Genomic DNA, 27,375 nt, shown 5'->3' on the forward strand with positions numbered 1-27,375 from the left:
CTTCCAAACTAATTAACATGAAATTCCTTTGTTATCCTCAAATAACTAAATCCTCAGTTAGTATCTTTCCAAATAACATGGCACTGATGCTTAGAACAGCTTATGTGAGTATAAAAATTTAATGCAAAGAAGGATTTACTCTTACAGTATTATCAATACGATTATTTTCTCTCCTCCTCTGCCATTTCTGTAACAGGTGAAGGTTGAAGAAAATCACAGAACTGCAAAGCAACACACCTCTACAAGTTAAACAGGTTTTCACTTCCTAAAGGACTGTAGTAATTCAGTTTGGCAGCTGAGGATCAGAAAATACAAGCTGAGATTTAAGCAGTCAACTCACCAAACAGAGACCGGGGTGAAATTTTGATTCCACTGAAGGAAATAAAACTACTAAAAAAAAATCCCCCAATAATTTCAATAAAGTAGTATTTCAAGACCATGGCCCATCCATCTTTGCTGCTTCCTCTTGGCTTCTTGATTTGACCCCTATTTTTCTTTGCAGTTAGTCTCTATCATATTCTTCCTCTCCTGCAAGTTATACAAAATTAAATCTTTATTTTATTTTGTGATTGCTGAAAAGCCCTCAAGCTAATAGCTAGCAGCATCAATGTGTCTAAAACTATACTGTTTAAATGCTCTTTAAATTGCTCTTTTGCAATGCCAATTTATGCTCCAACAACAGAATAAGGAAATAAAAATTACTGTACTACAGTCTTTTCTGAAACTTTGCTAGAGACCATGGACCACTGTATTTGCCTTAAGGTTTCTTTTGGAAGGTAATACTTGCTAATTAAAAACAACAACAAAAAAGGAACTTATGCAACTTCAAATATGTACCAAATATAAGAAACATAGATATGTATGTATGTATCTACTAAAGGTCTGCAGAAGTAACAAAATCCAAGAATAAATACTCTCAGTAAAGTATTCAATACCCACTCACCCCTGCCAACTCAACACTTTTTTTTCATTTCTGACAGAGAAACTAGCTTAAGATCCATTCAACCAGGATACTAACATAACCATGTATTTAATATACCCATTACAGATTGTAACGGGTATTACATTGTGGCAACTCTCAGCACTGTATTTTCTTCCCGCCAAAGCATTTGCTTCTCCTAAGTTTGTCATTAAACATGGACTATCACCTCCTCCAACAGGTCATTATTGTGCAAAAAACTGTGTCTAAGAGCATCTTGATTTTATTTTTGAATGAAAATTTCTTCCAACAAACTTATACCAAATAAACGCCAACCCAATTTCATGAGTTAGTAGGTAACTGTAACTTGCCCAGCAGTGAGTAGCTGGAAGTCCAATCACCACAGTCCTCAGCAATGCCTACTGCACGTTACTAAGGGTGCAGTTTCACATTATTGCTAGAAGCGTTCTAAAACATACTGATGCCAAGTCCTGATCTTCTTTTACCTCTCTTCTGGTATGTTACTAAATGGGTTCACTAGTTATCCTAGATAAATGACATGAATAGGTTTATTCTGTAAGAAATTCCAGAACTGCTAAAAGACGGGAAAGACAGAAAGTAAGGGAGGCAGAGGAAGAAAATAAACAAGAAAAAGGAAAGAAAAGGTGAGGAAGGAAATAAGTGAGTCCTTCCTTTCCCAATGATAGTGACCTATTAAATAGGCCCAACAATAACAAGAAATCATACCTTAACAGGGTAGTAGAAGCGAAGCTTATCTCAATTTAATTCATATGCTGCAGTCCTGCCTTTTTCCTTGTATGTGGTTGTTTTCCCACCCCTTCCCTACCTTTGTGCTAGCACTGGTTGTTTTATGTCGCCTTATTAAAAGAATAACCACATGTTCATGAGGTTTTTGCTGGGATAGTTAATGTTCTTCCTAGCAGTTGGTATGGTGCAGTGCTTTGGATTTAGGATGAGAACAATGCTGATACCAGAGGGATGTTTCAGTTGCTGCAGAGCACTGCTCACACAGAGCCAAGGCCTTTCCTGCTCCTGGTGCTGCCCGGCCAGCGAGGAGGCTGGGGGTGCCCCAGGAGCTGGGAGGGGACACGGCCAGGACAGCTGGCCCAGGCTGCCCAAAAGGCTGTCCCACACCAGGTGGTGCCGTGCTGAACAATAAAATTGGAGGGGTTGGCCAGGGCAGGCAGCTGCTGCTTGGGGACCGGCTGGATATCAGCCAGTGGGTGGTGAGCAATTGCATTGTGCATCACTTGCTTTGTATTATTTTTTTACCATTACTAATATTTTTCCTTCCTTTTCTGTCATTCTGTCTCTAGGAGAGCTATTAAACTGTCTTTACCTGAACCCACGAGATTTACCTTTTTTTCCGATTCTCTGCCCCATCCCACTGGTGGCAGCAGTGAGTGAACAGCTGTGTGGTGCTTAGCTGCCTGCTGGGTTTTAACTAGAACAAATCTACAGCTGCATGTGTGAGATTTGAACCACCACACCATAACTTCCTGCAAGTTTAAACTGATTTAATTCCCTGAAACATGCTGCTTTATAATTCTTTAAATTATTCTTGTGTCTAAAGCAGACAAGGCAGAGGAAAATTCATAAATGCTTTACAAAACATCAGAAATGCCACAAGCCCATTCTCATTTGATTATGTTCACAACAAAAGTGGTTTTCTGTTGCTAAGAAATTCAGATCTGTAAAGCCATGTGTATCTTATTCAAAATCTGAAGTAAGAGATAATGAATAACCTGACCATATCATATTGCACTATTACATGAAAACAAATCCTTGTAAGGGTTATTAGGAATTCCTTATTTTAGGAAAGTCTGTGTTCATTTCAGATTTGCCTGTATGCTTACTCTTTCACCTTTCATTAATGGAGTAGAATTTCTTCAAGTGGAAAAAAGCAGCTCATACATGAAGACCGTGCCAAAAATAAAATGGAGGACAAGTCACAAAGTGCAGAAGTGCAGGTGATGAAAGTAACAGGAAAGCTATCACAGCCGGTTCTCTGACAGAGGACCAGAAGTTGGGGGTGCAGGGGGTAGAGGGACTGCACTAGGTTGAAGCAGATATATATATATATTTAAAAAAAAAAAGGCTGAAAACAAATCTGATTAAAGACACAGAAACATGGCAGCACGTTTCCATTCACATTAGAGTATAAGGTAAAGGCAGAACAATGGATAAGATAAAACATTAAAAGGCTTTAAGAACATGATTACAGAAGATTTTTGGTAGCGATTCTGAATTCTAACAGTCACGAAGAGACAAAATGTATGATGGAGTGCATATGTACATAGAAAATTCTAAGCAGTGACTGTAATTGCAGGAAAATTATGGATGCAATTCTTCAGTCACACTCATCACCAACTGTCACAACTGCAGAGCTAGGAGAAGAAAAGGACAACAGATCTGTGCTAACAGAAGAATGGATATTACAGTAGAATATCATTTTAAAAGTTTAACTTTTAATAACCCACAGTGTAGTTAATATTACAAGTAAAAAGAAAAAAAAAACATTATTTTTAATAGTTGTAACCTGAATAACAAAGAATTATATCACTCTGAAAAGCTCTTGACAATTCTTTTACTGAATTACATTACTGAAATTGTGACTGAACAATTATGACAGAAGAAAAGCAACAGGATATCTTGCTGCAGTGTAAACAGGTGGAAATGGCATAATTAATTTCCACACTTAAATAATGATCTGTATAAATAATTTGAAGCTTCATTATAAATTGTATTTGACAGAAGTGAGCCATTAATACACTGCTATCCAACAGTTTTGCAACTTTAAATACTGGCTGAAACAATTAATGCACATTAAAACACAACTCATCAAGTTGATTTTTCCATATATCCTTTCCTACAGCTATGTACATCATTCAAGCAAGTGCCTAACTAACACCTGCTAAATCAGGGCAGATATTTGTACAGAATGAAGCACTACAGATTTTCCTCAAACACACACACAGTCCACACCCTTCACAAACACCCCAGATGTTGAGTCATTGAAAATATTATCATGAAATGGAGGAATGTAATTTTACCAGCATAAATTATAATAGCTTCATTTTTGATCCAGTGAGGCAAAATATCCAGGTGCCAGTCCTCACCTCCCCACACCCAAAATGTACAACCAGAAAGGTACCACTGCTGCACGTATACTTCAAAAGAATTTAGAGATGGAAGAAAAAACTATTTCTTGGATTTTCTTCATCATAAACACAGTGTACGTTCTTTTCAATGACCACCCATCAATATTCTACTTCAATTTTTATCTATGACTTCCATTACATTTGCTACTTTCATAAGCTACTTCAGGTCTGGGACTGTGAAAATGAAGCTCTACGGTTCCCTGACTTCAGTAGTACATAATCTTTACAGAAAGCAACAGCCATACTAGTTCTGAAATATTCACTCTAATTTCAGCTTGCACTCAAAAAGGCAACTTCCATCTGCAGAGAGAGACACCTAGGCTCTCTCCAATAAAGGTTCTGTTATTGTACCTTTCCTTTAACAGCATCTGAAGGGAGAGTTAGAAGAAAAACATGTCCAGAGACAGCAATATCGTATCTGAGTTTGTAACCTGTTTTTTGTTTGTTTGTTTTTAAACCCTTCACAGTTATCTTCAATATCTGTTCTATAGATGTGGAAAAAAAATTATTCAACTCTTTTTTTTTTTTTTTTTTTTTTTTTACAGCTGACACCGCAATTATAAGACAAGAACCAATTTTGAAAGGAAAAAAGAAAGGTAAACTTCTCTTCAGGTGTCCATGTCACCTGGGTAAGAAGAGGGGAGGTTAAAAAGAGGTCAGGATAGTCAGAATAAAACCTACAGTTATAACCTTTTCCACTTCAGCCAAAGAAATTGTACATTCTTTAACAGTGCTAAGAATCTAGTAGTTTTAATTATTCATGTAATATAAGCACCCCAAGAAGAGGACAGAAATGATATCATACAAGTTACATAACATAACATCACAGCATGAAATCTGAACATCAACAACTTCAGGGAATCACAGAAGAACTGCACTAGCCTTCGCTCTTTAGTGATAGATATAACAAGCATTTACACATCCCCACTCATGCAATGTACAATTTTTTAAATGGCTGCAGAACTCTTGCCATACAGATGAAGTCTGTGTGAGCCCTGTCCAGCTACTTGCACTGAAAAAGAAGTAATGTCTAACAAAAATGTCTTAAAACTTCCTAGCAAGCTGTGTAACAACTATACAACATGAATGCTAAACAAACGCAACTCCAAAGAGGTTGCTCTTAAAACCTCCAATAATGATTTCATGACTTCTAGATGTATCCTACTAAATTGTTTTAAGTTAATTTGTAACAAATCTTCATTGCCAAATAAACCAACTACTTTTTCTGCACAGGGACATGGAAAATCTAACTGTCCTCCTTAAAATTGCTTTTTATATACTGAGAGACTTGCCTTTGCCTTTTCAGCATCAGCCAGTTGCAATTATTCCTTATTACTAGGCCCTAATGGAACAGCATGAGGCTGTGTAAAGGGAGGTTCATCCTGGATGTTAGGAAAAGGTTCTTCATTGAGAGGGTGGTCACGCACTGCAACAGTCTCCCCAGTGCAGTGATAATGGCACCAAGCCTACTGGAGTTCAAGAAGTGTTTGACAATGGTTTAACTTTTAGGTAGTCCTGTGTGGAGAGAGGAGTTGAACTCAAGGATACTTGTGGTTCTTTCCAGCTCAAGATATTATGTGATTCTGTGATTTCAGTCTATATTCATACATAACATCTCAAAGGCACGATTTGTAGCTCTGCTCTAGAATCCCTCTAATATACCTGTTTTCCTTAGACTGCCGTACCCATGCTAGAGGCACTCCACCTAAGGACTCACCAGCTTCAACTGTCAAACAATTATCTTCTGTCCTGTACAAATATTACTCACAGATATTAATCATAACTTTTTCCTATCCTCATATCACTGTCATATTATAGTGTTGAAAAATTGAGTCCAGATATACCCCATCTTCTAATCTTGCTCTTGATTTCTTTTTTCCAATTACAGGAATCCGTAATTTATGAATATAATTCTTTTCATATTTGATCTATTCATTCTCACGCTTTCTTTCACAAGAACTTACACATCCTGAAAGCTTCAGCCCAGCACATCAGAGATTCACAGTTTGATGAAGAATAATTCATTTTAAAAAATTAGATTTGAAACAGAACACTTTCAGCAGTGTCTTTTTTTCCCAAATAAAAAGCATGAAATGTTTTGTTTGACTACGAAACCAAATGCACTGTTCATTTTTGAGTTATATAGTATTTTATAATATAAAAATGCCATTTGAAATAAAATATATTTCCATACCTCTATCTAACATACTTGCGTATCTTTGAAACTTAATTCTAGTAAATTTACTGTTAGTCAAAAAGTTCCAACCAAAAGTTCCTAACTGGTTGTCATCCCCCAAAGTGACAAACACCAACCCCATTCCATTAGGCCACTTGTTAATGACAAGCAACAGAATTGCTCTGAACAAGAGAAGAGAGAAGTTCTGAGAGATACAGCAAATATCGAAGAGTAAGACCACCTGCCTTCCTGAAGACATTTTTAAAAGAACTGGGCACCCACTTTACACTGATTTGATCTAAAAATTTAGTGTCTTATGAAAATTACCATGGGAAACCTGAACAGTATTACTAAAGTAAAGAAAATTCCCTTCTTTTATAACTACACTGCCTTTTCTCTTATCAGAGAAAGGAATCAGAGTAATCTATTCTTTACAAATTTTGTCAACTGCTTTTTTTTTCTAGATATTTATAAACAGAATAGTTTCTAAACTTCATTTGATGTAGAACTTCTATCACTTTTGAAAATCTACATTGGCTGAAGAAATTCACAAGTAAGTTTAATAAGAACATGTCAAGGATATAGTGAAGATGAACAAATACAAAGGATGATTTACTTATTATAACTCATTCACCAGGTTCTTTTGCATCGTCTATGAAAATTAAAATCTTAAAATGTTTTCTCTGTATGAATTAAACTGCTTTGCTTAGATAGTTCTTCAAAGGATTCTTTAGTCTACCCACATTCCAAATTGATGTTCAATGTGGAAACCAACTATCCTAAACGCTGTCTATTTCACACACCAACAAGTTTGTAAACATGGGGATCTGAATCAAGAAAATAGTGTACAAAAAATATGTAGCTTAACCATAATGTCTTGCTTCAGTTACTGGAGAGATGATATATCTCATGACTCACCCACCTGAGACAAGCCAAAAGGTTAATCTTTAAGTTTGCATAGGAATTAGATTAGTAAACAGAGCTTTGCAGATTGACAGTTGCACAAAGCCAGACAAGGAAAACAATACCAACTTACTTAGCAACAAATGCAGCCAACAATGAAAAATCCTTAGGTATTTATGAGATCATAATCTAAGGAAAAAAATAAAAAAATAAAACGACAGAGATGTTTGTTCGCCATCTACACTATTTGAATCCTTTGTACATACCTTGTCTGAATTCAGCTTTCCTAGGAATTTCTGCAAGATAGCACTTTGGCAAAGGGAACGATGAAAACATTGGCCAAGGATATGGATCACTGCCCTAGAACAGGACCAAAAAGAAATTAAATTAGGTCAAGTTCCCAGAACTATTGCTTATATAAGAAAATAGGCTTGATATATAATTCAAGATGATATACTTCATAACTAAAATAAAAGTTAAAGGACACAAAATCCACAAAGCCTTTAAGCCAAAACTTGTTCCAGTATGTACCACTGACAGTTCTGATGTTACAATTCTTTTTTCAACCAAAAGGGAAATTGAAGTTTTCAAAAAAACAAACAAAAGAACCTTGTACTTCCAATTGTATGCATTGATCTAGCTGTCTTTCCTGTGCTGACAGTAATTTGTGTTTCATCTTTATAAGAGTTACTTTATAAGAAACAGAACATTTAAAGGAACTGTTTAACAAACACAGTATTGTTAGAACATTGATGAAAGCTCCAGGTATTAAGTACCACAAATGAAAACCCAACCATGGAAAAAACATGATATAACAAATGGAAAGGTAATAAAGAAAAAAACCGAAATACAAAAGTAAAAAAATAGACAAATTGCATTCATTTTTATAGTGAGAAAAGTATTATTAAAATGCATCAATACAAAAACTTCATCTGATTGTGGAGTGTCCTAGGCACATGCCAACAGTGCATACAGTAAAAACAACGTATTTTTTTCAGTGTCAGTGTTAGCCCTTTATAAAGCTAACGGTGGACTGCTATTTTATAATGTTAAATAATTTTCCATGTGCTAAATTATCAACAAAATTTTCAGTTAATGAGGGTAAGAGTTAAAGAAACAAATTAATAAACTTTAAATTCTAACCTTATCTAGTACTCTCTGAGGCAAAATCCTTTCCTGTGGTCCTCCAATAAGATATACCCTAACAAGAACATGGTTTCTCTCAACTGATAGGCCATCAATTATAATATCTCTGGAAAACAAAACAACACACAAAAAAAATTTTAAAAATCACTACCACTTTGATTTACCAATGACTGTTTAATTCAGAAAACTGTGATGAACAAGAATAATTTCAGAGATGCACAACGCAGAGTTAAAACATGACTTGGGCAATAAATAGGCATAAAGAAATAAACAGAAACATGAAGTGTTTTGAGTGGTCTGCAAGTATTACTCTAATTTTGTACTCCTCTACCTAATACTGACTGGAAACATCTAAGCAATTAGGGGAAACAAGAGTAGAAAGGAGGATTCCGAAGATGATGAAGGGTCTACTGTCCAAAGGAGGGCTATGAAGATGGTACAGGGTCTGGAGGGCAAGACACGTGAGGAGTGGCTGAGGTCCCTTGGTATGTTCAGCCCAGAGCAGAGCAGGCTGAGGGGAGGCCTCATGGCGGCCTGCAGCTCCCTCACGAGGGGAGCGGAGGGGCAGGCGCTGAGCTCTGCTCTCTGGGGACAGCGACAGGACCCGAGGGAACGGCATGGAGCTGGGACAGGGGAGGGTCAGGCTGGGTGTTAGGGAAGGGTTCTGCACCCAGAGAGTGGTGGGACACTGGGACAGGCTCCCCAGGGCAGCGGTCATGGTCCCAGGCCTGCTGGAGCTCAAGAAGCATTTGGACAATGCTCTCAGACACATGGTCTGATTTTTTGGGTGGTCCTTTGGGGACCCAGGAGTTGGACTCAATGATCCTCGTTGGTCCCTTTTAACTTGTGATATTCTATGATTCTAAAACTTCAAGCTTTGTTATGCCCACATGCTCAGTAACTAGGGCAGAAACAGTTGACAGCATCAAAATCTGTTCCTTTTTTGGCCTATCAGCAATTTCTGCTTTCCCAAATAAGCAGTTATTCAGAACTTATGCACACCTAACTTGCCATCTTAAATCAATGTGTAGCTCAGGGTGCAAATTTTTTTTAAAGGACTTAAAATCAATTTTTATACACCAAGTTTCTTAGAATACAGTATCTATTGTTTAAGGAAACAATAGGTCTCCTGTTCAAATAGTATATAACAATAATGTTTATCTGCTGAGATTTAGCCCATACTGTTTGATTCAAGCTCTGTACTGGTCCCATACAGCAAACAGAAAGAGTTAAGTTCTTAACATTAAATATGCTGAGAGAAAGGACAAAGTGTTTGGGACTAAATAACCATCCACTTCAGTCCCCAAAATACACTTTCACTTTTTAAAAGATAAATTGTGCAATTTTACTTAAAAGTGAGCAATAGAATCTCACAGAAGTTGGAGAGCTGACTAAGGTACAAATACAAAAAAAAAAAAAATCAAAGTACTGATGATGCCTTTAATATGCCTTTATATTTACTTTATTTATTTTATTTACTTTATATTATATACATAAAAGTATGTATATCAAGTAATTTTAAAAGGCATAATTACATATCAAGTAATTTTATATATCAAGTAATTTTAAAAGGCATAATTACACCCATAAATTTTGCACTCCCTTTTTAAAAATCAAAAAAATAAGATTAATGCAAATTAAAAAGAGGAAAATACATGCCTTTCACTTTTACACAGTTGAGTTGGAAGTAGGAAAAAGAACAAAATATCTTCTGATAATTTAAGACTGATGATAAACATGCATGTAAGTAAACTTTTCTACATTAGATGCCAACTACAGTGAGAGCATCTGTATGTTTAAAGTCACTTAGGTATTCATATATACTCAGGAGAAAAGTCTGACAATTAAAATAACATTTACATTGGTCAGTTCTTACCCTGGTCCTTCTGAAGTTTCTGTGACATTTTCTTCCTGAGCAGTTAGTAAAACTTGTGACACTTTATAGCGAGTCTCCAAGAACAAAAGGGTATTAAGCTCACAGCAAAGCACATTTAACAACCTGCAGGACACATCGAAGTGATAGCGCATCAGTCAGAATTCCAGTAATGCAGGATAAGACAAAGGTGAACACGTTTATGAGATCTCAAAATGGGGTGAGGGAAGTGGGGGGGAGGACTTTGAGTATCTGAAAAATACCCAGACAGAACTGGGTCAGGAACAATTCTGTATCCTCTTTAGCCACTCAAGTGTCACAGCCTTGAACAAACAGGGAACGGGTTCTCAATAGATATTACATGTGCACTGAACAACCATAGAAAATAATCACTGGTCACCTCAGTCTGGTTTTGAATTTCTATCACAGAACACAGAAGTGACACAGACTTAATAAGACATTCCATAGGACATGTGAAGAAATTATATAATAGGTAAGGTAACTCAAAATTGGGTTACCATGGGCAGTGCAGGCGTCAGGGAGAGAAAAGATAAAAATACATCTTTCCTTTAGAAAATAGGTTCTTAAACACTTCTGTACTATCAAATTTAACACAGCTCAAAAGCAATAAAAGATTTAACATGCAACAGAACCAACAAATCTACTTTTTTATTTCAGAAAAGCAAAAAAAATGGTAAATTAAGTCAATAATCACAATAGCATGACAGCACATTACATACAATTTTGTTTTGTAACTTCAAAGTAAATTAACAGTGAAACTAATCCAACATATTTCATATAAATCTGAGCCAGGTCAATTCCAAATTTTTTTTATTTTTAACTAATCTGTTCACTATAACACAGAAACAAAGTAATTGGATTGAAGGCTTCCTGTTCATGGAAAATGATACAACTATGTTATTCTTGTTGTTACTCTTATATTGTTTTATCACAATCATAAAACTCATCATAAATTGTCTGATCAGCATTATATTTTGCATTCACATTAAGACTTTGTATGAACTAGAGAATACATATTGTTTGAAATTTTTCATCTGTTAGTCAATGCTCATTTCTTCCATGTAGTTCCCAATATGCTTCTACTGACAATAGCAAAAATTCTTGGGCCATCCATAAATAATTTAACACCTGCAAATTCAAACAATTGTGACCAAGGAGTAAATAGACATGATGACAGTATGTCTTTTTTGTTGTTGCTGCTTTTTTAGCATTACTTTAAACTGTTCAATTTCAAATTTCTTCATGTTCTACTTATTTTACATTAACTACTTCCTGCCATTGATTCATTCTCAGTACTTCTCTAAATCACAAAAGAAGAAATGATAGTTCAACTATATTTTTTTTATTGCTATATAGGAGAAAAATCCACAAAAAGAGCATTGGAACCATTATGAAGATGGACCATTTCTCCCATTAAGTATGATGACTTTAAATGGTAAAGAACCTGTTTGAGGTTTCCAGCAGTCAAAAACAGCCAGGAGAATACTGATGGCTAAGAATGCTTAGAATATCTTTGGTACACAAGGCAGAGCAGAAAAACAAAACAAACCATAGCCAAACAGAAGGGATAGTGGTAGGATAAATGACAAAATGTAAGAGACTAACATGAACTGCCTCTGCTTGAGCATTCAAATGAGGTTTTAGAGGTTTAGGCCATCTAACACAGAGAGTGGCTGAGAAAGCTGTGATTGTTCAGTCTGGAAAAGAGAAGGCTTTGCAGGGTTCTTATCAATGTACATAAAAAGCTGATTAGAGAGTATGAAGAAGATGGAGCCAGACCCTTCTCAGTGGTACCCACTGAAAGGGAGAGAGGCCATGGGCATGAAGCAAAATATAGGAAATTCCATTTTAACATACTGTGATGGTGGTGAAACACTGTAATAGGTTACCTAGAGATGTTGCAGAATTTCCAGCTTTGGAGATACTGTACATCAGCCTGTTCACAGCCCTCAGCAATGTCTCTAGTTGAACATACTTTGAGCAGAGCAGTTGGACTAGACAATCTCCAATGTCCCTTCCAATCCCAAATGATTGTATAATTATGTGAAAATGATTAGTAAGATATACCATACTCCCAGGAAGAAAACGCAGTACAGATAAAACAAAACATCATCTGAGGGCAGTCTTTTATAGAACAGTGATTTTTAAAGAAATTCAGAAAAAGGCAAAATATGTATCATAGTTGTGAAAATATGGCAATGATAAATGATTTGGTTTCTGAATTCTGCATTTCCTGTCCCATGTCATTGCTGTCTTTCTTGGAGGGTGCTTCCTGAATTCTTCCCCTTCAACTTACAATTGCAACTGCTACTTCAGAGTAGCAATTTCTAGTCTGAAAGAAAGCATGCTAACTGGTACTTGTGTAACTATGTAAACTGGCTATCCCCTTGGTTTTGGTAGATGGAATCATAATGATTTCTAGAATTATAGCAGAACAGTCAGTCCTTCATGGGAAATAGAAATCTAGCTGCTAAAAAAAAATAAAAAATAAAAAAATAACTAAAAAAAATAAGTTACCTATTTTTTCACCTAAAAATAACAAAATAATAAAACCACACATAAATTTCTGATTTGCTAAAAAGCACACATTTTGAAGATATCTTATTCTTCTCACTTTTCTCCTGCGAGTTTCCTTTAAAAAAAATATATGTATATATATTCTTTGTACTCCCATTTTCTCAGTTGTCTATTTTTTCCCAACTTCAAGTGATACTTTTCTCACACAGTATTTTATTATGGATAAACCCAATTCTGGTTTTCTCCAGCTCTCACTACACCCTGTAGACTATTCGTCCTTACTTTCCTAACACGTTCTTTCCAATCCCAATCTGATACTCTGTTCTCACTTCGGGGATATCTGCGAGTACTCCCTTGGCAGCAAAACATGTAAGATATACTGTTGGATAAAGTAGGATACGGTAGTTGTACTGTCTGTGGTGGGTTGAACCTCACCAGCAACTACGCACCAACACAGTTCTTGCTCACTCCCCAATGGACTGGAGAGAAAAACAGAAGAGTTGAAGTGACAAAACTCATGGGTAAATATAGGCAATTTAAAAAGCAAAGGAAAGATGGGGGGGGGGGGGGGCAGAGAGGAAAAAAACGGTGATGCAAAGGCAATCACACACCACTTCCCAAAAGCAGACTAACTCCCATCCAGTCTCGCAGCAACAGCTGTCTTCAAGACCAACTTCCCATCCCACCTCACCTCAGTTTTTATTGCTGAGTATGACATTATACAGTATATCCCCTTTGGCCAGTCGTTCTGGCTGTGTTCAATCCTATCTTCCTGCGTACCAGCCTACTTGCTGGGAAGTGGGATAAAGAGAAAGCCCTGCTCCTGAGCAGTACTCACACAGAGTCAGCCAAAACACTGGGGTGTTATTGACACCATTTTAGGCACAAATCCAAAACACAGCACCACATAGGTGTCTGTGAAGAAAATTACCTCCATTGCAGCCAGACACAGTATATTGTCCAAGCAAAATAATATAAAAAAAAATATGGCATAAACAGAAGCAGTCCATGCACCATAGGGAAAAAAGAATCTGGCACATCCAAAGTAATCTATACTGCTATATCAATAACGTGTCTGTTCAGACAGGGAACAATGGTTAGCCAAACCTGAAACATGTACATTGACACTTTCTGTAAGTCATTCCAGTGATGTGACCCCAAAATGGTGAGCTAAAAATTGGTCTTCAGAAAAAGGTTTTATTTTGGCTTGCAGTTACTGCCTGCTCTAAACACAGGCATGGAAGATTCAGCTCAGTGTAAATATACAGCATAACTTTTATAGAGAGTATGGGTCTTTGTTTCTCTCCCAGAAATCAATATTAAAAACATGAGGGGAAAAATGAGGATTGGGACCTCTTTGCAGTAGCAGAATTTCCTTCTTGCTAAATGAATATGGATACCAACATAGAAACCCAAAGCAAAATTTTCATTAAATAATTCCAATGTCATCATCATAGGTGATTAACATTAAAATGTTTAACATCGAAGCTTACATTACCAATTTGATTTATTTTTTATTACTCTTGAGTAACTGCCTGAGCTCCAGTGAGAACACTGATCTAAAAAGTGAGTTGCAGTTACTATCATGTGTGCCAGACCAGTACAAAAAGGCTAGCAAAAAGAAACCAAAATCCACCTAGTTGGCTTTAGAGCACAATGGGCACTTGGAAGCTTCACAAGCTGCCTTTACAGACTGAACTGAAGTCAGTAATAATGAGCAGAGAGAGCATGCCTCCACACATCGTCTTTTCAAAGAATCAAGGCTTTTAATTGTCCCACTGAAAGCAAAGCTGATAGGGGTATTGAAAAAATACGAGATGATGTGGGTACAGAGTATTTATCAATACCCTGAGTTACACCTCTGATGCCTGGGCCATTGGAAGCTACTACCTTCGGGTAGTCACGTTTTTCCCAGTAAGGGAGCTCAGGGACTTATGTATTTCTTATAATGTTTTCCTCATGAAAAGATTTTCAAAAGAGCACTTCAGCAACCCAATGTATTTACAAATCACATGTAATGTGATTGCTAATGGTAAGAGTCTCCCTAGACAAACAGAAATGCTTTTCATGAGCCTCACTTGCCAGCCTAGAGGACTCAAAGTGAAGCTGATTGTAAACTTCAGGAAGTGAAGTGTTTTAATTTCCCCCAGCATGTATGAAGGAAAAAAAAAAAAGTGATAGAATCCAATCACAGAATCTGCTGTTCCCATTCCATTCAGTATAAGTTGTTCTACATTAATACACTTAACAAATATATTAGCATACAAACTAACTATGTAATGTGGAAGCAGATGAACATAATCTTGTTGTAGCTCCCCATCACTAGTAATGTAGACTCTGTCCTCTTGTACTTTTAGATTATTAAACAGGGGTCAGATTTACAGGACGTATGTGCACTCTCCAGTGACCATTACTGATCAAGTCTTCCCCATACACACACACACAGCATGCACTTCCAGTGGGAAGAGGCTGGTTTCCAAAGAATTGCATATCACTTGCTAAACAGAAAACTCAATTAAAATAGTAAAAATGGCTCGCTAATTATTAATCACTTCTCCTTATTCAACTTTAAAAGGCTTGGTATAAAATAATTGGAGGATTACACAGTCCTTCATGTTTCCAACATAAGATTTGAATTTGAATCTGGTAGAATCAGAGGAAAAAAGAAATAATGTTGGACACAATTCCCCCCCTCTCACCATACCCTTTTCTCCCCTTGAGAGAAGGAACTCAAGGAACATGTCTTGCTTTCATTCCCAAATACATAATGATGTTGAATGACATAGGATGTGTCATGCGAAGAATTTCATCAGTACATCCAGCCAATAGCATCACAAATTTTGTTGCAGGACTTGATGTCCTAGCCCTGTCATTCAAATGCTAGTGATCAAAAGATTTATCAGACACATTAGACAACAGTGTTCATGGGCTCATGGGAAGTATATTCAGAAGACAGATATGTAGAAGACAAGAGTTACAACAAGGAAGGTGGGAAAAAAAATGAAACTGGTAAAAGAATACTGCGTTTTCTAAATGGGAAGTTTAATTTGTTTAAATAGAAGATATAAGTCATATAAAGAAAACAGTTTTAAATAAAAAGTCTTCCTTCAATTTGAAATGCATGAGATCTTGAAGAATTATAAGAAAACCTTCTGCTAATCATAAGGCTTTTTAATAAAAAGAGGTCAATCTAAATAGCATGTTGACCTAAGGAAAAAGAATTATAACGATTCATACATTCTACCTTTATAAAACATGATAATCAATACCCGTTCTGTTGTGTTACAAGCATTACAGTCAAATGCTCTTAATTAACAATACACATAAGTACAAAAGAAACAAATTATTTCATATGCAGCAGCTACCTCATTATTAAAATGCATTATATTTATGGGGGCATGTTTACAATGCTGATGAAAATAGTAAAAGAATGCAGGGGTGTTTATTATCTATTTTTCCTAAACATGCAAAGTTATCTCTTGCCTAACAATCATATATTTGTTCGTCTCCCAGCTCCTGTAGGATTTAATTCATTCACTTGGATTTCACTCGAGTGCACTAGAGGAAATTTTGACTAATACATTCTGTTTTGAGGCAAATTTCAAGAAGCTGATTGATTTTGATGTCAATATAGTCTAAGCCATTAAAATTTTCTTTCCTAAATCTTTCACTTACTAATTTTGTAGAACAATAGAAATAGATACAATGCATTTTTATAATCTTCTGCACCCATTCAGCAAATAAAAAAATGAGCATTAGAAGAAAAAAATGTATTCACTGTGATATACTATGAAACAACAAAAAAAATGCAACTTAACTATGTCAGAATATTTATTACACTAATCCAATAATAATCCAATACCCACTTTCTACTGTGGCAAGCTCTATAGCTCTACAACTTGAAGCTGATACCAACGAACATGTGACTTAGACTAATATTTCCAGTTTTCTCTAATTTTGCATAAACATATATAAATTTAAAAGAACCATACAGAGCACTGTAACAAACACTCTTTTTTCAGCCTTACCTTACACATGCCTGAAATTAATCTACTTTTCATTGCAGTTCAAATTATGATTCTACAAAACAGACTGTCTTCAGAAGTCTCTAATGCTAAGCAAGCACATTTCGTCTTTAAAATTAAACAGCTCCAGTTTGCCTGTCTTCTGAAGGAAGAGGATTTGATTCTCTGAGTTCTCCAGGTACTTTCCTGCAGGAATTCAAACTCTTGAACAGAGTACTGTTATTTTTGCTTAATGCCTACTAGCACGAGGTGTTTCAATGAAAAGTGCAGGGCTAACAACAAATATTCTTCTCATTCTGAAAGTACATACAAAAGATCTTTTGACTTCATAACATTTAGGAACTTTACCGACTTATAACCAAAAAAATCCCCTATGGGAAAAAAAAGGGGGGCGGGGTAGTGGTATATGTATGTAAGAATGTAAGATTGATAAGAAAAAAAAGAAACAGGAAACCATGTTTATGTCTACTCTCAGTAATGCTGTTCCTCTTCTGTTTTATGCAAGTCAGAACTGACTGGATACCTTTGAACTTGTTTTGGAGTATTGATATTTTTAGAGACTGGGGGTTGGTTATCTAAGGTAAAAAATTGGTACTTTGCCATGCTTTAATCCAGTTAACAATACAGTATAACTCCAAAATTCACAGAAAACTGGATTTCTGAATAGAGAGCACAGCTATATGTTAATGCCTGAATAATGCTTTAGGCAGAGGCTTTGAAAATACATATATAATGTATATATTTTTTCAGCATGAGAAAAAACTCAACTCACAGATGTATTCACTCTACTGAAATACTATATAAGTTGCCTTGATGCCGGATATTCATTGGTCTGAAAGAAAAAGTATGTTACCACTGTTTACTCAACTCCTTTGTTAATAAAATTACAGTGATTCAAAGAGATCAGCCTTAAAAGGTAGGTGGTTAAGATATCTATTGTCACACCTTTATGAAAATTGTTCTCTCTCACATCCAATAACTTTTAAGATACAATCAATGTATGTGTTTATATCAAAGAAATTAAGTTGATCATTAAATTAAGAAAATTCTCTCCATAAATATAACATTAAAATTTATTACTTTGATTACTGCTGTGAATTCCCTCTTCCTAGGATTTGTGCTCTGATGGCAATTTAAGTTAAGAATCTTCTAAAATAGAAAGTCTGCGAAGAATTTTTGTATGGGTTCCTATGCACCCAGGTTTTCAGGCTGTACAAAACAGTGGCTGAAACAGTCTTCAATGTTCTTTTATCAGCCAATATTGGCTGCTTGAAAAACTTCCTCCTGCTTCTAAATAAGTCCAAATCTGCTTTGAAGTTGAACTGACAGTTTGAAAATCATTCTATATATACATTAGGAACTATGTACTTTCATTTTTCTATTCTTATCTCCAATTTCTTGTCTAAAGTTTCCCTTTTTGAATAATAATAATATAAAAAAATACGAAAAGTGCCTTCAGGTGAATAGATCTTATCCTGGAAGTATGCAATAGCTGCAATAAAAGAAAACCAGATCAGAAAAAAAAAAAAAAAAAAAGAACGGATTTAACTGGAAAATCACAAAATGATTAAGTTTGGAAGGGACATCTGGAGGTCAGATACCTAGAAAGCAGGTTGCCGAGTACCATGTTCAAGTGGTTTTTGAAGATGTCGAAGGAAGGAGACTCCACTGCCTTTCTGGGCAACATATTCCAGTGCTCCATCACCAAATGTATGGGATTTATGTCATTCACCTTTGTGGGTCAAGAAATTACCTGTTTAATCGCTGACTAGAAAGCGGACACCTAGAAGTGTCCTCAGAAAACTACACTTGAGAGCACCTGAAACGTTAAGACTCAAGGGGCTTCAAAAAATCAAGATCCAAGAGCCTTTGGATCTCTCTGGATCAAATCAGAAATGATCTGCCAAAAGTCCAGGAACAATGAACCATCCGTGCCTACTGAAGAATGTTCTTAGGCCAAACCACTTCCGAGCTGAGAGTTACAAAAAAGGAGCCTCCCACTAGGATGACTTGCTGTGGAACTGATATTTTACTTGTCTGTACAAATGCACTCTCAGGAACATTCTTTATAGGCTAAAAGATACTGGCTATGCAAAACCATATCAAGCTTCCCTACAATTTCCCTTTGATTTCTTCTGCATGAACACTACTTCTCAGAGGAGGAAAGCGTGAAAAGGAAAGTTGTCAGTAGAGTCTCTGCAGAGCTGTCCATCAGTGTAATAGTTCAGAATTCATACTTACTCAAAATTAAAACAATCAGCCACCAGAAAATATAATAATAACACTGAAGAGATAAATGGATACACCTATACTTTTTTTGATTAAATAAACCATGGAAACACCTATATATTTTAAATTGCATATAGTTAAACAGTTAATAAACTAAACAATTTTAAATCACTGAAGCACAGTACACACATGAAGAAAAATATAGTTGTAAATGGCAGAAGTTGCTTAACATTTAAATAAACAATTTGGTAACACTTTTGAGCAATAGAAAGGTTTTACAGGACCTCAGAGCATAAGTAAAACAGATCAAAGTTCAGCACTCGGCTCTAGGCAAGCCACAGTACAATGGTACCTGACCAAATATCAAAGTACATGGCTGTGCAGATGCTGTTAAAAATTAGAGAAAGTGGTTTGGGCTGTTTACTGGTATTAAATTCAGTGGGAAAACATAATCTAGGTAAACATTTCACCAAAATCCTACTGTCACAAAACAGTTCAGTTTTTCAATATCGCAGTTATCACAAAAATTTAAGTGTTTTATTTCTACATAGCAGCAGAGAAATACAGCTCTTTTGCTCCTTTTAATGAACTGTCTACATTTTCAGATCTGTTCAACATCTGATACTGTATTTGATCTAACTGCTGCTAAGCTTGATATTCTTGATGGGATTTGGTCAAGGAGCATACCAAGTACACAAGACAAGGTTTACTTTTCAGAACACAGATGTCTGTAGTCAGCAGGGTTCACAGAAAAGCTCATGGAACTCACTTTCAAAATGTATTTAACAGTAACTGTATACCTCTCATATTAAAATAATATAGACTAGGGTTTCTTGCAAGGCATAATACTGTAAACAATACCATAAGCATGGCAAATACCAGATTCATTCAGAATTCCAGTATTATTGCAATAGAAAATTTTGAGTAACTACATAATAGTATATATTTGCTTTGTGCAGGCATTTGAATTTGCAATAATAAAAGGCTTGTATGTGCCATTTCTCAATTATTTGGAAAAAAAAATAACAGCAAGCCCCACATGCTCATAAAAGGCTATTTAATCAATAACAAAACAGTTCATTACTTTTTTTTTTTTTTGGTGTACACAGGCCTGTATTATAATCCCTAGACTTGAATCATCCTTTCTTTTATAGGAAAGGCAATGAAGGGGTAAGAAGGTAACAGGACTTTTGAACAACAACAAAAATAAAAATTAAAAAAAAAAAGAATCTGGCAATTTGGCTCTGCATATGTAGTGAAAAGAGGAATATCAGACATCTTCTGGATTTCTGCTTGTTTTTTGACTTTGTTTTCAGTAGAAAATGCCATTTCCACAGTGAACTCTAAAGCCCATCTTATCTGCTCAACCATATGGCTTCTTTTGACTGATTATGGATGAGTTTTTTACATTGCTCGTATGTGTAGTTACGGGTAGTTCTGTTACCTCACAGAGTAGAGGCTGTGTTAAAAATGTTGTAAGCATTAAACACAACTTCACCACATGATTCATGGATTTGTATAACAGCCTTTGCCTTACAGCATGGGAGTCAACTGCTTATGTGCTCAGATTCAGTAAATCATTTTTGCCTACAAAGAAAAGCATTCCAATATCACGGTACAAGAAGTGCGTTCTTTTACCTTATAAGTCTAGAACACAATCTAAAAGCAAATTATTATTTTAAACTTTAAAACAGCTCACTTTCCCTCATCTTTATTTATGTCAATGGGGATTCTGTCAAGCTTTTTATGGAGTCAGGATAAACCTAAATGCCTCATAACATGTTAATTTTCAAATAATATCTTAGGATTTCTCATTCCTATCCAACCACTGATTTTCCCCAAACAACATTTATAACTCCCGATTTAGAAGACAAAATCATTTTATCTCCCACCTATAAATTCTGCCACTGTTCATATCTTCCATGTTCATACTTATCAGCAAATTACACTACATCTTATTGTTAGTCATACATAGTATAAAATAATTTTACCTTGATATTAAAGTAAAGATACAGTTGCAGAAAGCTAATGTTGCTGTCCTTAACCAACTGGGCTATACCCTGCCCAAGCAAGATTATCAAAATTTTCCATACTATGAAGTACAATCCAAGACAGTTTTTATTTTAATTGCACAAAACATGTTACTAATAAATAAGTCAGTTAAAGGATTTATATATACATCTTTGGAAAACAGGGGGGAAAAAAGCACAAAAAATGCAGAAACTCTAATTAGTATGTTCAAATATTGTAAAACACTTAAAATATGCTGACACTGTCATGTTCATGTTTTCTAACATTAATGTTCCTTCAGGTTCTAGAAATAATTGTGATCTAATAGTACTATTTTCAAAATAAGTATGGGTGAAATTGGTGATAATTAAACCAATGTACTAAAAAAATAATTCTAAGTAGAGGGAGACTAGATATAATAAAACCTCATATAGTTTAAAAATATAGTTTAAAAAGCTTATTTTAGTACCTCAGTATGATTTTTGTTTTATGCACTACATGCACTACAATGGATGTAACACGTTCTTTTCAATCAGCTAGACAAAATAATACCATGCAATTTCTATTATTGCTTATCATATTACAATATATCCATTTACAGGTAATAAGATTAGATTCATTGCTATTTTCATTTTGTAGAACATTTTTCATTCAATCTTCTTATGTTAAAAAAGGGGGGGTGGTAGAATTTCACCTTCATGAATAATAAAAAACAAATATTATCTTATCAGAAGCAACACATCCAAGCATGTTATATCCTATTTTGTTAATGTGACCAGAGAATAAAAAAAGAGCATCTTACCTCAAACCAAAGATATGTGATTGTTCATAACTGAATAAGGAATGAATTTTAGCTTCTGAATTCAAAATAATAAGCCTGTCAATGATATCCTGCCAAAGAAAGACAAATGTAAAAAACCCTCTGTATTTCACACAGATAACAGTTCTTTAAGGATGTTTACTATAAAATGAAACCTATTATTAAAAAATAAATATTTAAATTATTTCTGTAATACGAGGTGCTTTCCACCAAATAAAGTCAATGGCAAGAAGAAACCATTGAGAAGGTTTGGAAAATAACTTAGTAATTAGATTTAAACAATCACTGAATATACAAAAAGATCCTGGCATGGCATGTATTTGAGTTCTTATTCAGTATTAAACCATGAGACAAATGCTAAACTGTTTTTTTGTTGTGTTTTTTTTTGAAATGTTTGAAATGTGTATACATCTAATTTAATGAAAAGAACAGCAAATTCTTTAGTATAACACCCTCTCTAACACTGGTTCAGAACAGGGCCACTTATTTTCAGAGGCCAGCATCCAAGGCCATCCATGACTAGGCTTGAATGTTGAGGATATCGTCTAATGTAATAGCGTTTTCTGAGTACTCAGACTCAACCATTATATGTTAATGTTAGATGAACACCCCCCTTTAACTGCCTATTTCCCTTCTGTTAACTACACAGTCTTGTGTGTCTAACTTGGACTTGCACAACCCACTTTTGCACACTACTTGGGTGAGAAAACCCCATCCAAAATATATTTATCTGTAACTCTTCAGGGAAATTCAGGGAAGAAGGACTTGGGGGTTCTGGTGGATGAAAAGCTTGACATGAGCCAGCAGTGTGCACTTGCAGCCCAGAAGGCCACCTGCATCCTGGGCTGCATCAACACAGGAGTAATAAGCAGAGAGAGGGCGGGGATTGTCCCCCTCTGCTCTACCCTGGTGAGGCCTCACTTGGAGTCCTGTGTCCAGGTCTGGGGCCCCCAGCACAAGAAGGATGTGGGGTTGTTAGAATGGGTCCAAAGGAGGGCCACGAAGTTCGTCAGAGGGTTGGAGCACCTCTCCTATGAAGAAATGCTGAGAGAGCTGAGGATGTTCAGCTTGGAGAAGATTCTGGAGTGGCCTAATTGCAGCTTTTCAATACTTAAAGAAGGTGTTAAAGAAAAGATTGAGTGCAACTTTTTTATCGGGCAGACAATGCCAGGACAAGGGAGAATGACTTTAAACTAAAAGTGGGAAGATTTAGATTAGAGGTTAAGAGGAAATTCTTCACTCAGAGGGTGGTGAGGCACTGGAACAGGTTGCCCAGAGAGGCTGTGGATGCCCCATCCCTGAAGGTGCTCAAGACCATGTTGGGTGAGGCCCTGGGCAACCTCATCTAGTGGATGGCATCCCTGCCCATGGCAAGGTTGTTGGAACTAGATGATCTTTAAGGTCCCTTCCAAGCCAAGTCGTTCTATGAGCCTATGAATTTCAAACAACTGTATCAGTATTGCTATTTCTGGAAACCTAGAGAATTCCAGAAAACTGTTGGAAGTTCCACAAAAGCCAAAGTAACATACGCTTTCAAAAGTCATAAAAAAAAAATCTACAGAAAAGATCTACAAAAAAAGATCTACACCAGTCTGAAAACTCTGAAATATTTATCATCTTCAGCATACATCTCCCCTGCTTCCAGTACCTCAGAAAACTTTATGACTGAGCAGTAGTATCTATCAGTGGACATACCAACATTGAGTGGATTGAAAAAAAAAAGAAACTTTTCACACCATTCACTCTTGAAATCAACAAAACAGTGTTAACAAAAAAAAAAAACCTACAAGAATACTTTCCAAACATAATGTACACTATTATGACACACACAGTCTAAACAACAACTTAAACTATCACCAATCCAGAGCTTACACTAAGCAAACACTTTAATGCAACAGCAATTCATTCAAAGTGCTAGCTCATTAGCAAAGATCTAATTTTAACTGCCACTCAAGGTCACAGATTAAATTTGCCTGTGCTTCACAGATGAGAAAAAAAGAAATGGATTGTGGCTGGAAGAAGTAATACCAAATGATACTAACAGAATACTATTTTTCTTAAGACTAAAATATGCCTTGATCAGTAATTTTCCGGTTAGTGATTTTTTGTTTGCATGAATCATCTGTGCTATTAAGTAAGCCTGAGGTGCTTCTATTTTTATTTTTGAATCCACAGTGTAATAAAGCAATATTATATAAATACAAATATAGGTGTTTTCCAGCATTTGCTAGCATGTATGCACACACAGAGATAACTAAGTATGTCACTGTTTCTGTGGAAAAACACATTCTCATACACGCCAGTAAATGGGATCTTTAAATTAGGCATCAATTTTTTTATTATCTTTAGGATTTCAAAATGAAAATTTTGGTTAACATGAATTGATACGTGCATATACTGCCCTCATGCTGTATATAATACAAAAGGCAGAAAATTTCAAAGGAGAAGAAATAACTTACTTTTTATTACAGTAATAATTTCTCAATAAAAATATCCTCATGTAACTATTATTTTTCTTTAAAATCTATAAAACTCTACTTACAATAATATCTGTAGGTACTTCACGGAGTGAATACATTGGTTTATTTGGTATATCCTGTTTACTCAGGAGCTCAAGAACTGCAGGATAAGTGAGCAAGTTTATCAGAGACAGAAAAGACTAGAGAAAGAAAATAAAAAGGAAGACAAAAGGTATTGTTAGTCAGCTAAGTATAACCAAATGTATGTTCAAAATTATTTACTTTAAGTTTGTTCTTATCCTTCTTTGTAGGCTGGAATTGACATAGAGCTACCAAAATCACTGCAAACCTGGCAGGTGTATATACAATCAAAAAGATCACTAGTCTCTGTGAAGTATGTACAAGCAATCAAATTTTATAAGTGGTGGCTTAGTAAAGTTGAACATTTTTCCAATGGAATAAATGAAATTTAATTCTGGAAATAACTTCAGAATTGTTTTGAAAATACTAACACTTGCACTACCATGCAATTCTAAATTTTAGAGACACAGCACGCTCTAAAACACATTTTTCATAGAATCATAGAATCATAGAATATCCCGAGTTGGAAGGGACCCACAAGGATCATCGAGTCCAACTCCTGGCAACCCAAAAATTTTTCTCCCTGATCTTACTACAGTAACTTAAGACTTGAACTGATAGCTAGTATTTTGAGAATTTCACTTCTCTCATGCCTATTTACTGTTATATCACCTTTAATGGAACCTTGGCATTGTGATCCGCCGTGTAACAGAAGAATTTTTTCAATTAACCATTATTTGACTAGCATATTATATCAATTTTGCCTCATATGAGAGAAAGCAGGTATAGTTGCAATAAAAGACTAGTGAAAGTTATGTAACACAATATCTGAAATACAGTACTGTTTTTTTCCATGCCAGTAAAGAAGATTATTAATTAACTTCTCACCTTCTGACAGCTTTGGTCAATAGGGTCAACTGGAGTAGATTTGGGTTGAGTTATCCTCACATCATCTTTTCCGCACTCCAAAAGAGTCCATAATTCAGTTACAAGGGCCTTTATAAACCCTAAAACATTTTTTTTGTTTTAATCGTGAGAATGGTAAGAACACCAGAAAAACAATTTTCATATTAAAAAAACATTTTACACCACAATTTTAACCCAGATTCTCAAAATTTTCTACATTGTGGACTAAAATTTCACAAGACAGACTGCCTGAGTCTTACTCTCTCCCTTCTTTCTCAATCCTTTGGTCAAATCACCTTTCTACAGCAGTGTGCTTATATTCAATTTTACAGTAGCAGTTCACAAAGAATATTGTACTACAGTAGGATGATATTTATATAAATTGCATGTTTCATTTACATGTGCTGCTGATGTTTCTTAACAAGTTAACTTCTCAAGACTTAGCTAACATTGGCTCTGGGTTTTATTGGTGAGTTATTGTAAATTTGTATATACACACAATTTATTGGTGAGTTATAGTACGAAAATGGTATAAAAACATACCATAATGACTGAAAAAATATTTTTAAGGGAAACACTATGAGCTGAATTTAAATAGTTTAGTAATAACAATAATATTTTTTTAAAAAAGGAAAAATAGCCATCTACATTTGAAATCTCCAAGTGTAAATTACAAACTTAATATAAACTTCACAGACATTACACAACCTGCTCTAAGGGCTGAAAATCAATGCTGATTATTTTTGATCTACCATTTTTCTTTGATGCTGAAGGCCATAAGAAGCAAGAGAACCTTAAATAGGACAGATGGATTTACTCAAGTAAGTCTGCTCCCTGCTCTCTGAAAAATACCAGAGGCATAAATAATAAACAAATAACAATCAGTTTCCTTGACTGGCAGAATTTCCCTGCCTTTGTAATAATCCTTCAGCCAAGTCACTTTAATTACACACCAACCATTTCTAGATACTCAAAGAGAATATATGCAACTTCTGTACCTCACTGAATTCCTTAGTAACTCGAGGATAGCTTTACTTTATTGCTAAGATTCTAATTAACACAACGACTATCTAGACACCTGTGTGGTATTACAACAGTTAATTTCTCTGAACATGAATTCAAAAAAATCTCAATTCTGTCTCATTGTTGCACCAAAGCATAAACGACATTCAGGTCTATGAAGCTTCTCACTCTGAGCTGTCAGTAGCCATGGAAAAGTGCATATAAATTACAGAAATCAACACTTAATAATTCTGATCTGCCAATCAATAAGTACTTGCAAATTATTAACAGCTTTTTTATTATTATTATTATTTTTAACAGTCATAAATGCACAAACAGGAAATTTCTGGAAATCAAAAACAATGAAATAAAAATTTGTGTAACGTAGGGGGGGGAAAAACCTTCATCAAGATAAGTGAATGACTTTGAAGTCTGAAAGAATAAATTTCCCTGAATAATAATAATAATAAAAAAACAATAGGCATTTAAAGAGCCTTTGATACTAATGCATAATTATTCCAGTCTGTTCATCTTTTTAATATCTTTCCCACCATTTTTTTCTACTGTGCAAGACAACAGCACATAACTATTCTTGTAACATCCTTCTTAAAATTACCTGAACTCTGTACAGCTACTGCACCTGTTGGTGTTGTTGCCAGTTGTGCAATAATCACTCCATTACCAAACTCTTCACATTTGTTTGTCTGTTAGTAACAAATATAAAAGCACAGATTTAGTATGGCAGAGGACATGAAACTCTCAAAAGATCTCTTAAATATTGATATTTCCTACACATGTTTATAGAATTTAATCCACTGTAATATTAGACTTGAACAGTTCACAGATCTTGTACAGACTTGCCAGGGTCAGATTCCAAACAAAACATCAAGTAAACTATCTTACCAAAATTTAAATGCTAAATACTATGTTTGGGAGATGCAACATCAGCAAATAATAAAAACATTGGTATTATAATGTTCTTTGCGCCCTTTCAGTAGGATGTCCATCACATTTTTTCTCCTAAAATGCATATAAGCTGATTTTTGGTTACATGCTAACATTTTATCTAGATTTCAACAATGCCTACCAACAAGATTTCACTTTGA

General features: G+C 35.3%; 1 protein-coding gene across 5 annotated transcripts in view; it reads right to left on the reverse strand.

Moving 5' to 3' along the window:
- TBC1D32 (TBC1 domain family member 32) overlaps positions 1 to 27,375 on the reverse strand; it is an 87,310-nt gene that overhangs the window by 31,419 nt on the left and 28,516 nt on the right. For all 5 annotated transcript variants that reach the window (XM_035538410.2, XM_050709695.1, XM_050709694.1 and 2 more), the window contains 7 exons: positions 26,886 to 26,973; positions 25,250 to 25,368; positions 24,364 to 24,480; positions 21,804 to 21,892; positions 10,203 to 10,325; positions 8,324 to 8,432; positions 7,447 to 7,540 (listed from right to left, as the gene is read on the reverse strand). In XM_035538410.2, the coding sequence (XP_035394303.1) occupies positions 7,447 to 7,540; positions 8,324 to 8,432; positions 10,203 to 10,325; positions 21,804 to 21,892; positions 24,364 to 24,480; positions 25,250 to 25,368; positions 26,886 to 26,973 (739 nt within the window). The remainder of the gene's footprint in view (positions 1 to 7,446; positions 7,541 to 8,323; positions 8,433 to 10,202; positions 10,326 to 21,803; positions 21,893 to 24,363; positions 24,481 to 25,249; positions 25,369 to 26,885; positions 26,974 to 27,375) is intronic.

The sequence above is a fragment of the Cygnus atratus genome, chromosome 3, assembly GCF_013377495.2.
Source record: "Cygnus atratus isolate AKBS03 ecotype Queensland, Australia chromosome 3, CAtr_DNAZoo_HiC_assembly, whole genome shotgun sequence".
Taxonomy (NCBI): domain Eukaryota; kingdom Metazoa; phylum Chordata; class Aves; order Anseriformes; family Anatidae; genus Cygnus; species Cygnus atratus.